The sequence below is a fragment of the Micromesistius poutassou genome (genome assembly GCF_964030765.1).
Source record: "Micromesistius poutassou genome assembly, chromosome: 5".
Classification (NCBI taxonomy): domain Eukaryota; kingdom Metazoa; phylum Chordata; class Actinopteri; order Gadiformes; family Gadidae; genus Micromesistius; species Micromesistius poutassou.
In genome coordinates, this window is record NC_140275.1 from 17,098,169 (window position 1) to 17,109,873 (window position 11,705).

Consider the following 11,705-nt stretch of genomic DNA (forward strand, 5'->3'; position numbering starts at 1 on the left):
CAAAAACACAGAGCCACCTGCTGGCCTGGCATGTCCATGTGAGTGTTTTAAAATGTTTTAGTGTTCTATTGTGGACTGAGATATTTTCTACAAATAGGTGTGGGCAGGAATATTTTTTGAAAACGAAAAATGGACGTGTGGACGTGGTCTCAATACCAAAGGCACTTCAAACTATTGACTATTAAGCAGACATTTTTCTCCAAAGCGACCGACGGTGAACCCATGTCAGAACTGAGCAGGTTGAGGTGAGGCATGTTGATCAGGGAGGCCCGCAGGTAGACCCCACACATTGGGGTTTTTACCCATGACCTTTGACCCGAGATGTAAACCCAGTGAATTCTAGACTCTCCTGCCCTTTGACACTCATTCTTGTAGTCAGGGGAGGAGCGATCCTTTAGACAACATATATGGCCACTGTTGGGTCTCTTTATTCTCCCTCCCTCACTCTCGTCTCCCTCTACTGTATCGCTCAATTGCACATTGTTTTATGTCTCTTCCCTCTCCTTCTGCTTACTTATATTTGATCGGTTTTTATTAGCTCCACTGGCTGCTGCCCCCAAGAGGCAGTTAAAGGAGTCATAAAGAAAAAAGGGAATCGAAAACGTTCAGTCTTCCTCGCCATCTTAAGATCTCCCTCATCCTCAAAACACGGCCACACCTGTCCTAACATTTTGCCACTTCCTCCGTCGCTACATTGCAGTCTTTCTAGCTCCTTCACGGCCCCTCTTGCGGATTCTCCATCCATGTCGTCCCTGTGGCTCCCCGTCCCGTCCCCTCCTTAGCCCTCACGGTCCCCTCCCCCTCGATCTCCTCCTCATCCAGTTCCTCCTCACCACCCCTTTCGTTCACCTTCTCCCACCTCTTCCTGTCTTCGCTCCGTTCTCCCGTCCTCCTCCTCTCATCAAGTCTTCTTATCCCTTCTGTCGTACCTTCTGTCCTCTGCACTTCCCCCTTGGTCCTCATCCTCCTCCTCTTTCTCTCCCTCCCCAAACATCCATTGACCCTCACCCCACCCCACCTCACGGTTTCCCTTTTCCCTGGGTCTAACTGGTTCTCCAGGTGCTGGAGGGGGAGGGGAAGTAACGCACACGCCTTCCTGCACTCAGGGGGGGGGGTTTGAGGGACCAGAGTGGCGCCGCCAGCCTATTAGCCAGCATGCATGGCTGGTGGAGAAATCGCTGCTATCTCCCCGTTGAATTAGCGCAAATTGGCAAATGAACGGCGGCTGAGAGGCCGTACCACTCTGCGCCAGGATAGGTGAGGAAATTATGTTAAGCGCCATTATCCCTTCAGTCATTACGGGATGGATGTTCAGCCATAGGGAGATGATATGTCAGCTGATAAAGGCTTGTAAGAGGGGAGGGGAGTATAATAAAGCATATGTCCAATAAGTCAGGTCATTACTGGAATGTTTTTAATCACAATATGCACTTCCGCCACAAGCATAAAGGGAACCACTGAGATTAAGAGTAAGTGTGATTAATTATCATGCTATAGGTCATGTGTGTGCATCTGTTTCTGTGACTGTGTGTGTATGTGTGACATGTCTTATGATCGTATTTAGATATAATGGAGCAGGGCATACATGTCTATATGTTTTGTCATATAAAAAATGCTATTTACAAAGACACACACACACACACACACAATATAAGATATAAATTGAAAATATGCTAAGAAATTCAATATGTTTCGCCTCTGTTGATTGCCATGACCTTATCAGCCGTCCTGGTCATTTCTATTTCAGCATGGTCTTATTTTGTGAGGGATTTTAAATGCAGTATATTGAAATTGATATTGAAAACCTGAAAATTGCATCAAAGATGCCAAGGATTCTATGAGACGAGTTTAAGGCAATCATTGCTTTTTTTGGGTAGACGGTTCCTATTAATCCAACCATTCTCCTTGGACCTGCGCTATCTAACTTTTGTACTGCAGCAATTTACACCCTTAAAAATATCTGAACTAGAAAGATTCACAAGAATCAAATGCACCCATTCATTATTAAATCTACCCAGGTCATTTTTCTGTATGGTGGTCGCTATATTCTGGTCCACTGTCAAATTGCCCTATTAGTCACATTGTTTATTACATGGCTCTGTGGGTGCCCAATTCTGATTGGTCAATTACGGCATTCTAGGCTCTGTTATTTCTGAATAGCAGACGGCTGCTATGAATAACAGACCATTGGTTTGGACACAGTAGTGATCATAGACTCTGGAGCATCTGGATCATACACAACGCAAAAATACATCACTCCTTCAGAAAACACCACTCTTATTTTGGGCGGAAGCAATAAAGCCCTTTTTAAATCAATAAAATAAAGAAATAAATAATAAAAATGAATGAAAGAATTGCAACCCTCCACCGGTGGTTGAAGTCTTCAAAAACAATGGTAGCAGAACATCATTTCAAAATATTTGATTTTTCCTGGTCTAACATATCAATGAACGCAGGAAGTTGCACAAAAAAACACACAATCCACGCAAGTTTAAAATCCTACAAAGGTATCCAGAGAGGGGACATGTTTCAGTGTGTGGGTGTGTGTATTTGAACTTGAATGAGTGTGTATTTACCCAGTGTGCAAATGTGCATTATAAAAAAAGCTATTCTTTGTGTGCGTGTGCACGTGTGTGTGAGCGTGAGCACAGTGTGTGCGTCTTTGAGCTTAGCTTTATAAATTCAAGCATGCAAGAGCTATTATGCATTCTCTTGCATCTTCTGAGCAGCGTGGGCCTGATCAGAAAAGGACGTGCGTGCATTTTGGCCAGGGAACCTGACTCTTAAGTGTATGTGTCCGTGATCCAATTGCTGTGTGAGACTTCAAAAGGAGCTATGATTTCTTGCGAAAAAGAACCCATTTGTGCTCTTCATCAGATCACTAATTCATTTCACTAGTCTTATCTATTATCTATATTCCAGCAGACATAATTTTTAACAATTTAAAGAGTAAGGTGGAGCGCTCTCTCAGAGCAGACAATCCAATAATAAAAAGGAGCACCTCTACCACTAATACTTACACTATTACTCAAGGTTGAAAAGAAACATATGAGGAAAATAATGAAAGACATTCTCTCCTGTCCTCGTGTGATAGAAAGCAACGTTTGCAACGACGATGACGTTTAGGTGGCGGTGAGAAAAAAAACACCCCATCCTTTTAGAAAGGAGAAGAAACGTGACAAACAGTGACATCCTCCCCTCTCATACCCCATTTGACACCAAGTTGATGAGATACCAAAGACACAAGGTTACAGGTTACCATGGGTCTTGATCATCGTCGGTAACGGAAGAGACAGGTGTATAAGCCTGTGATCCAGCCTCTGAGCACTAGAACACTGTGTGTGTATGTGTGTGTGTGTGTGTGTGTGTGTGTGTGTGTGTGTGTGTGTGTGTGTGTGTGTGTGTGTGTGTGCACACATGTATATTTCACAAGTTAAGTGCCTTCTTGCTCAAACGCCTGCATGCTCACCTTTCAGCCATGTCTAAACACACACACACACACACACACACACACACACACACACACACACACACACACACACACACACACACACACACACACACACACACACACCTTTGTTTGCTGATGTATGTGTGAGTGTCTGTGTGCACATGATAGAGTAGACGGTGCAGACTTTGACCGGTTTGGGCACATAATACTATTGTGCTACAGGGGATCGAAAATCTGAAGTGTGAGAAAATCCATAGAGCAAAGCAGACAAAAGTGGCACGGGACAGGGAGAGCTTTATTGACAAAGATAGAGGGCAAGAAGGGGGATGAGAGACATATGGGAAAAGTGAGGGGAGAGACAGATGAAGGGGAATAAAGAGGGCAGAGCTACAATGAGACGAAAAAAGGATGGAATATAGAGGGGAGAGAGAAAGAGAGGAGAGAGGGGAGAGACTCTGATACAAAGACACCCATGTAAGAGGTACAGATAGACTTAAATAGAAACAGAAAGATACTACAGATTGAAACAATATATACACTGCATTCAAAGACAAATCTAAATCTTAAACCATTGACAAATCATTTTTAAATTGAAGCCCACAGGTGTGAGACATAGAGAAGTGGGAAGATGTGACAGAGGTAGTCACTGTGCGTGTGTGCGCAGAGATGCGTACTCTCATGCATTGAGCCTGAGACCCACGCAAATAACCTTCCCAAAACACTCTCACGTCACACCTCCTATTTCTCGCTTGACAAAATGACCCTCTATTTTAAAGTTACGGCCTGCTTTGAACACATTTCAGATAGATTCCATCGGATGCTTCGAATTCAAAAAAATAACAATCTGACAAGTGAGTCACTATGAGTGCTGGGTACTAGGTACCAACCAGCCATCTGGAGATTCAGGAAGTTCCTGAACAACTGCTTCATTCCATGCCAAACTGGCCAGTGGACGTTATATGTATTTTATCTTTCAATGATATAACCATGTTTATAAATCGTCGGTACGATGCGCCGTAACAACCACTTACAAATGTGCAGAAGGCTCTGGAATCTAAATTAGAGCGCTCCTAGCTTTCTCACCCGCCCGCAGTAATGTCGGATGTAAGCTAAATAACCACGTCAGTTGATTTTACTATCATAAGATATGGCGAGTTGACAGTGGCGTAAGTAGGTCATTAATTGCCCTGCCTTTTACTGCAATCCATACAAAAAAAAGAAATATGTCAAAAATCTGATTTGAACCAACAGGCCTTCATAAAAGGGTAACTTGAACATAACAAATCCAGTCGATTCACGTTCAACAGAAAATTTGTATAAAAAAACCCCCATCAAAATACCAAATTTCATGAATACAAAGTTTTAAACATTTAAAAAATATATATTTCGGTCAAAGGCATGTGACTTTATGGGACATCTGCTAGGTGTTCCGGGATACAAATACTAAACCTATGGGCTTGTTTTGAACATATGTCGTACTCTTTACTCAAGTCTTGTTCAAAGTTGTCGTCCAGTGATTTAAAAGTAAGATCAAGGATTACCAACTGAAAAGCAAATACTGCCACAATGGGGAGTGGGGAGTGGGTCTGGGGGACTGTGGGACTACAGCCTCTTTAGGCCAGGTCTGGGTCAAACCGTCCTGACCTGGTCATTGGCGATCATTGACCAGCAGGTCAGGGCTGATCATTGACCAGCAGGTCAAGGCTGATCATTGACCAGTAGGTCAAACATTTTTTATAGTTAAGGAGTAAAGGATTCAAAGTTATGAAACATGGGAAATGGCTGTGAATAGTCATGATTCTTCACTTGTACAGGAATTAATAAACACAAGTCTTCAGCATGCAGTGGCGACGGCGAAACGTGAACCAAAAAAAACATGCACACCCTACTTCCCTCAAATCTCAATCTCAACATCCTGTGCGTGTTTGTGTGTGCCTGAGTGTGTTGTAGTGTATTCTGAAAACAGTCCTTCAAACCGTATAAGCTACCCAGGTACTGCCCATCAACCCAACGTGATATGGCAAAGTACCAACACAGGGCCACTAGAGTGCACTCTGTAGCTTTACAGGAACGAGAGAGAGAGAGAAAGAGAGAGAGAGAGAGAGAGAGAGAGAGAGAGAGAGAGAGAGAGACAGACAGACAGACAGACAGACAGAGAGGAGAGGGATAGAGAGAGTAAGAGAGAGACAGACAGTACGTTTACATGCACAGCTTAATCCGATTAAAGCCATAGTTCGACTATGCTCCGCAATTGGACAACTGCAATTGTCCGGGTATAGATGGCGGTGAGTAAATCGTTTCATTGGCCGAAGCATGTCATTCCCCAGTACAATAGGTGGCACTGTGCCCATTTCAACTAGTGGTAATAGAGCCACCGGTTGACCTCTTTACGTCACCAGCAACAACAAACTCAGGCGGCATTCGAGAAAGATGTTTTCAGCAGACAGCTGTCAGTTCACTTCGGGTGCATATAATTTCTCAGACGCTCCATTGTTCTGACCACTCGTATGCGGACTGCTCCGGCTGCTCTGCCGGCGGAGGAGTCCTCATACGACTGAGAGTTCGGAACAATGGGGTGTCGGAGAAATGATACGGACCCGAAGTGAACTGACAGCTGTCTGCTGAAACATCGCTTTCTCCTCCATGTTCGTTTCAATCTGGACTTCAGAGAGTCAAAGCCTAAGTTAATTTCCCCCAATTCCTTTTTCCCTCATGGGCAAGATAAACCCCACTAGGAGTCTTTACTTGTTGTGGAAGTACCAGAGAGTCGGAGAACCCGACGCAGTCAGTAAGATTCATAATATCAGAGAATACCCCGTCAGTTCGGCCGCAGCGCAATGAATGAATAAAGATTGTAGTTATTTTACAACCTTGTTGATGAGAAACATTTAGAAAAACATGTACTTTTAATTCAGCCATGGGTGAAATTGAAGCATAGTGTGTACTGAATGCATGTTGATGATGATACACTCCTTATAGGTGGTAACTACATTGGCACGACACCGGCTTCCTCCATCTTCTGCGACAGCTTTTTAACTAAATCGCCTACCCGAAGTGAGTTGACAGCTGTCTACTGAAAATATCTTTCTCCTCCCGGAGCAGCCCCTCCGCCGCCCGTCCGTATACGGCATTCCCCGCCGCGGCGCAATGAATGAATAAAGATCGTAAACACGTTGGGAGAAAAAAACATTTATTTTGACAGATGTGCCCGAAGTTACTACTTTAGAACCACGTTGATGACCCACATTTAGAAAAACATGTACTTTTAATTCAGCCTTGGGTGAAATTGAAGCGTAGTGTCTGTGTGCTTCCACATTTAATGAATGCATGCCATGCACGCTCCCGCGGCCGGGACACAATTCTTATAGGGGGTAACTACATTCACCGGCTTCCTCCATCTTCTGCGCCACCTTTTTAAATAAATCGCCATTTCTCGTTTTTTTCCGACGGCGAACACGACTATCGTCTCCTTCTACTTCCGGCTCACGGCCCCCGGGAAAAGATCTCAAGCATGCGCAGAACGCAATTCAACGCATAATCCAATTGAACACCGTACATGCACGCTTAACTCGACTATGAATCGCATTATCTAGCGGTCTTAATTCGACTATGAGTAACCCAATTCGATTCGATTTTAGCTTGACTAAGGTGTATACATGCATCTTAATAATCCAATCATAGTTGGACTAAGCCAATAATTCGACTTTCTTGAGTGTCATGTAAACGCACTGAGAGACAGAGACAGAGACAGAGACAGAGAAAGAGAGAGAGAGAGAGAGAGACAGAGAGACAGAGAGAGAAAGAAAGCCGATATATAAAAAAGGAATGAGAATGAAAGTGGAAGTGTGGAGGAGGTGGGGGTAACAGGAAGTAGACATGACAGTGAGGAAAAACACGATAGACATAGCAGCAAAGGGACATTCTGATTCAGATTCTTTACAATGCACAACAAAAATAGATAGTGGCTGAAGAAAGAAAAGTGAGCATTGCAGGGAAAAGAGGGCCACCGCATCGGCACAGGCCCATTCCAGGGGAGGTCTCGCTGCGGGTCACCTTGTTTACCCTAGCAGCAGAGCGGCTACGCTCTGGGGACACCACCCCTGCCAGGCGGGGTTGGAGGTGGAGAAATGAAAGAAAATAACTAGACCTCCCCCATCCTCACCCCCTGGGGAGGGGGGGGGGGGGCTCTATCCGCCTTCATCTAGCCCCCCTGTTCTGCAGCTCCCAGACCCCCCTGGGAGCAGGTGGGCCGAGCGGCTCTCTGGAGGCGCGGCTCTTCGGCGCCACCACAATCCAGTTACAAAGGGAAGGAATTGGCTGTCATTACATCTCAGTGCTGAACTCTCCCATGTGAAAATCTCCAGGGGAAATAAGGGCGCTGTGCTTCTGGTTTCACCCCCAGCCGCCTCAGTCATTAGATTGTATTCAAATGGATTTACCACCGTCTGCAAATACATGCATGTTAATTGTGTGTGTGTGTGTGTGTGTGTGTGTGTGCAAGGGTGAGTGAGGGAGTGAGTGAGTGATTGAGTGTATGTGTGTGTGCGTTCATGTGCATGTGTGTGTGTATGTGTGTGTGTGTGTGTGTGCGTGTGTGTGTGTGTGTCTGTCTGTGTATGTGTGTATGTGCATGTGTGTGTTTGAGTGTCACAGCATCCCATCCCAGGTGTCTCAGATCAACCGTCAGCGGTGACAGGCCCCCTGTCGCCCGCCTGACACGAACAGAAGTGTTGCCTGGAAGAACGCAACAGCGTTCTTATTCTTCAGGTTTAGCGGCTTATTCGCGGCTTATTCATCAGGTTTAGAAACACCACGAGGCATGACCGAATGATCCATAAATCCATCCCCTGCACACACACACACACACACATTGCTCCGCTGCAGACTCATCATATAAATACAGACTCATAACTTATTCACTCAACATGCTCAACCAACTAAATCTGGCCAGCCACTAAACAACTCACACCTATAAATGTCACGCGCCCATGGATGTGTGCCACACCATTCATCTATCTGCTCTGAGTGCGTACAGAAACACACACACACATACACACACACGCACGCACGCACACACGCACATCCATGTGATTCATCCCTCTTCTTGACGAGTGCAGACACACACACACACCTCCTTTTGTGTCAATTACACTTCGCGCTTTGTAGGAAGGCTGGCTGCTGCTCAAATTGGATGCTAATATAGGTAATGCTAATATACTCCAGCGGGAACGCAACGGGGGCTAGTGCTAGACGCTAAGCTAGCGGGAATAGGCCGGTGTGTACACAAAGCATACATTATGCGTACAAATGAGACGCTGCAAGCAGGTATTTACGACGGCTAGATAATTAGATGCCAGGGATTAAGTGTTTAACTTTGCACTCGTGTACGTGTATGTATCATTAACACCGTTTAGAAGGATTTATTCCCCCCCCCCCCCCCCCACGCCTAGCACTTGTGCGTCGACAACACGACAACAGGCGCAGCGTCGCCACGGCTACGCTTTGTTTGTCAACATGCCGCGAGGAGATAGAGCGGGAGAGCGACAACGACGACAGGGTTTAAGAACGCCTCGAGCGGTCGCCGCGCACAGAGGTCACCGAGACGTTGCGATGCGTCACGCGGCCGGTAGGAGAACTCAAACAACCCCCCGTCCATAACAGGGGGGATTGTTTACGCTGTGATTCACTGGAATGATAACATGTGTTGTGAGTTTCGCTGAAAGACGCTACTGAATCAACGAATGGGTGATGCTACTTGAAAGTAGTCATTAAAGCTGTGTGTACACAATATTGTTGCCACCGTTCCACAATTTGGGTAACTAAATGATTGAGCAAATTGGTGACACACATTTCGATATGACAGAGACAGGGTTCGGTCTTGGTAAGCTATACCGGCACTTCCATTTTTTTCTGCCATCCTATTCTGGCCTTTATCGCCAAAGACCAAATTAAACTAAAGTGATGGCAGTGGAGAAAAAGTTTAAAAATAAGTTTGAAGGAAAGTGATGGCTCCAGTGGAAAAGTTAGCGTGGCAGTGCAGGTTGAACACGGGAGTGGAATAGATCTATGACCCTATTAGGAGCTATTGATGAATGGCCACCTGCTATTGGGTCTCAGTGCACTTCTTACAGTTGAAAAAAAAAAAAAAGCTAAATGAAATGCAACTCAAGAAAAGCCTTACCTTGCGGATTCCCTCCTTGGACTCATCGACATTGTTGTCCCCCGTGCGGTTTATCATGCGCCACATCTGGGAGTACATGGGGTCCCTCTCGAAGGGGTTCATGGCCTTGGAGCGCACCTGGTCGTAGACGGCCGAGTCCAGCACGGTGCCGTACGGCAGGTCTGTCTGCCTGGACAGATCCTGGAGAGACCTGAGGCGGAACCAGGGGAAACGTTAGGTATCATCTTCTTTGCATGATAATCAACCCTCCGTTCTGGATGAAAATGTCACTAAACGGCGGGGTAAACAATGATTCATCAACGCCCAGAGAACACGCGCGTGTGGCGTGGTGAAGTCGTCTGGACGTCCGTCGTAGCCGCGTCCGTATCGAAGAGGATAGGTTGGAGGTGTCGTCCCGCGTAGCCTAGCTTAGCTTATCGGAGCGTAACGTAGCTTAGTTTTAGTGCGGCATAGATTAGCATAGCGGGTGTGGTGGGATGTGGTGGGGGGGGTGGGGGGGGATGTGTGACAGATGAGAGCGCTTTTGCCAAGTCTCCCCTTAACGAGACGCACCTGGGTCTCGTTAACCTTCCTTTGTTATGCTGTTTCTGTAATGGAGGGGGTGGGTGCATAAGCATCCTACAAGTACTCTCTACTTCTGTCTCTACTGAACAATTTTGTGAACCTGAATGCTACGTTTTTGAACGTCAATGCTATGCAAACTAGGTGATGAGATAATGAGATCAATTATTCAAATTTGCATTCATTACGAAAAAATTGGTTACAGCAATGGGCTTAATGTGTAGTTTTCCCCAAGTATATGTACCAAGATTACGAAAACAAAAAAACACAGAGTGTTTCTTTAAAACCATATTCTCTCTCTATATATTTACACAATGCCCAGCTACTGGGGGATTTACAAGTGTTAATGGGGAGCCCTTACAAGAACAAATTATTTGTTGGTTTTCAAATGGCCACAACCAGGCCACCACAGATTGTTTTTCAAAGAAAGCACAGCATGCTTGTTCACATAAACATGTTCATTCTAATGGCATACTCATCCAAAACAACAACATTTATTCATAAAGTAGCATAAACATGTCATCACACGAGAGCCAGTGGGCTATATTGGCGCCTTTATATGAATATATGTGTCTCTCCATTCCCCTTTATGTATATGTGTATATGTATCTGTATCTCTCTCTGTTAGTAATGTCTGGGTACACACAGTAAAGATGCTGTTTTGCCTCATTTATCTCTAAAGAACTTAACTTTAGATAAAAGGACAATCCTTGGAAAGAGATAATATCATTTTTTTATAGTTCATGTGTTTGTTCAGTTTAGGAAAAATAGAATTGGACACACAAGGAAAAACCCCCCCACACACGCACACACCAACACACACACCGACACACCGACACACACACACACACCGACACACACACACACACACACACCTCACTGCTCATACAGATTTTTATCAAAGCAGAAAATAAATCAGCCCGTTCTTTGCCTCTACCTGTCTATGGTCTCTCTCTTCACTTTTCCTGAAATAATTCCTTTATTCCTTTTCAGATTTATTCACCACATGAAATACTTTCATCCTTTCCCTTCATCTCACCATCCCTCTCTCATAGCCTCTCTCCACGCCTCTCTCTACCTTCGTCTCTATCTCTCTGCTGACGTTGCCCTTGTTCCCTTGTTCCCTTGTTCCCTTGTTCTGGTCCTTCGTAACTCCCGGCCAGCTCACCGCTGTCCCAGAACACAGACGCATTTACGCTGAAACCGAGCTGAAACATCCGAGCGTGAAATGGTATAGAGACATCTCCGGGAATCACACTTTTTTTTACTTTCTTTTTCCCCGACGAGAGAAAGGAATTAACATTTGGGCCAGAACTCATGGCTTACTGCAGAGAGTCTCAGACTCCAAAATCAAGATCGCTGTCTGTACTCTAATTCATTACAATTTCCCAGAAATAAAATAAGGGATTTTTTTTTCTTTGACTATGCTACAGAATATCCCCCGTCTTGCATTTGTTCGGATGAGCACGAGAATAACAAATTTGGAATCGTTGTTGGTCCTGGGAATAACGT

The 11,705-nt window shown here is 45.1% G+C and overlaps 1 protein-coding gene across 1 annotated transcript in view; it reads right to left on the minus strand.

The window, feature by feature from the left end:
* Positions 1-11,705, minus strand: part of grid2 (glutamate receptor, ionotropic, delta 2) — a gene marked incomplete at both ends in the record, with an annotated part of 386,320 nt that overhangs the window by 32,705 nt on the left and 341,910 nt on the right. Inside the window, one exon of the mRNA XM_084468194.1 lies at positions 9,633-9,822. Coding sequence (XP_084324320.1) covers positions 9,633-9,822 — 190 coding nt within the window. The remainder of the gene's footprint in view (positions 1-9,632; positions 9,823-11,705) is intronic.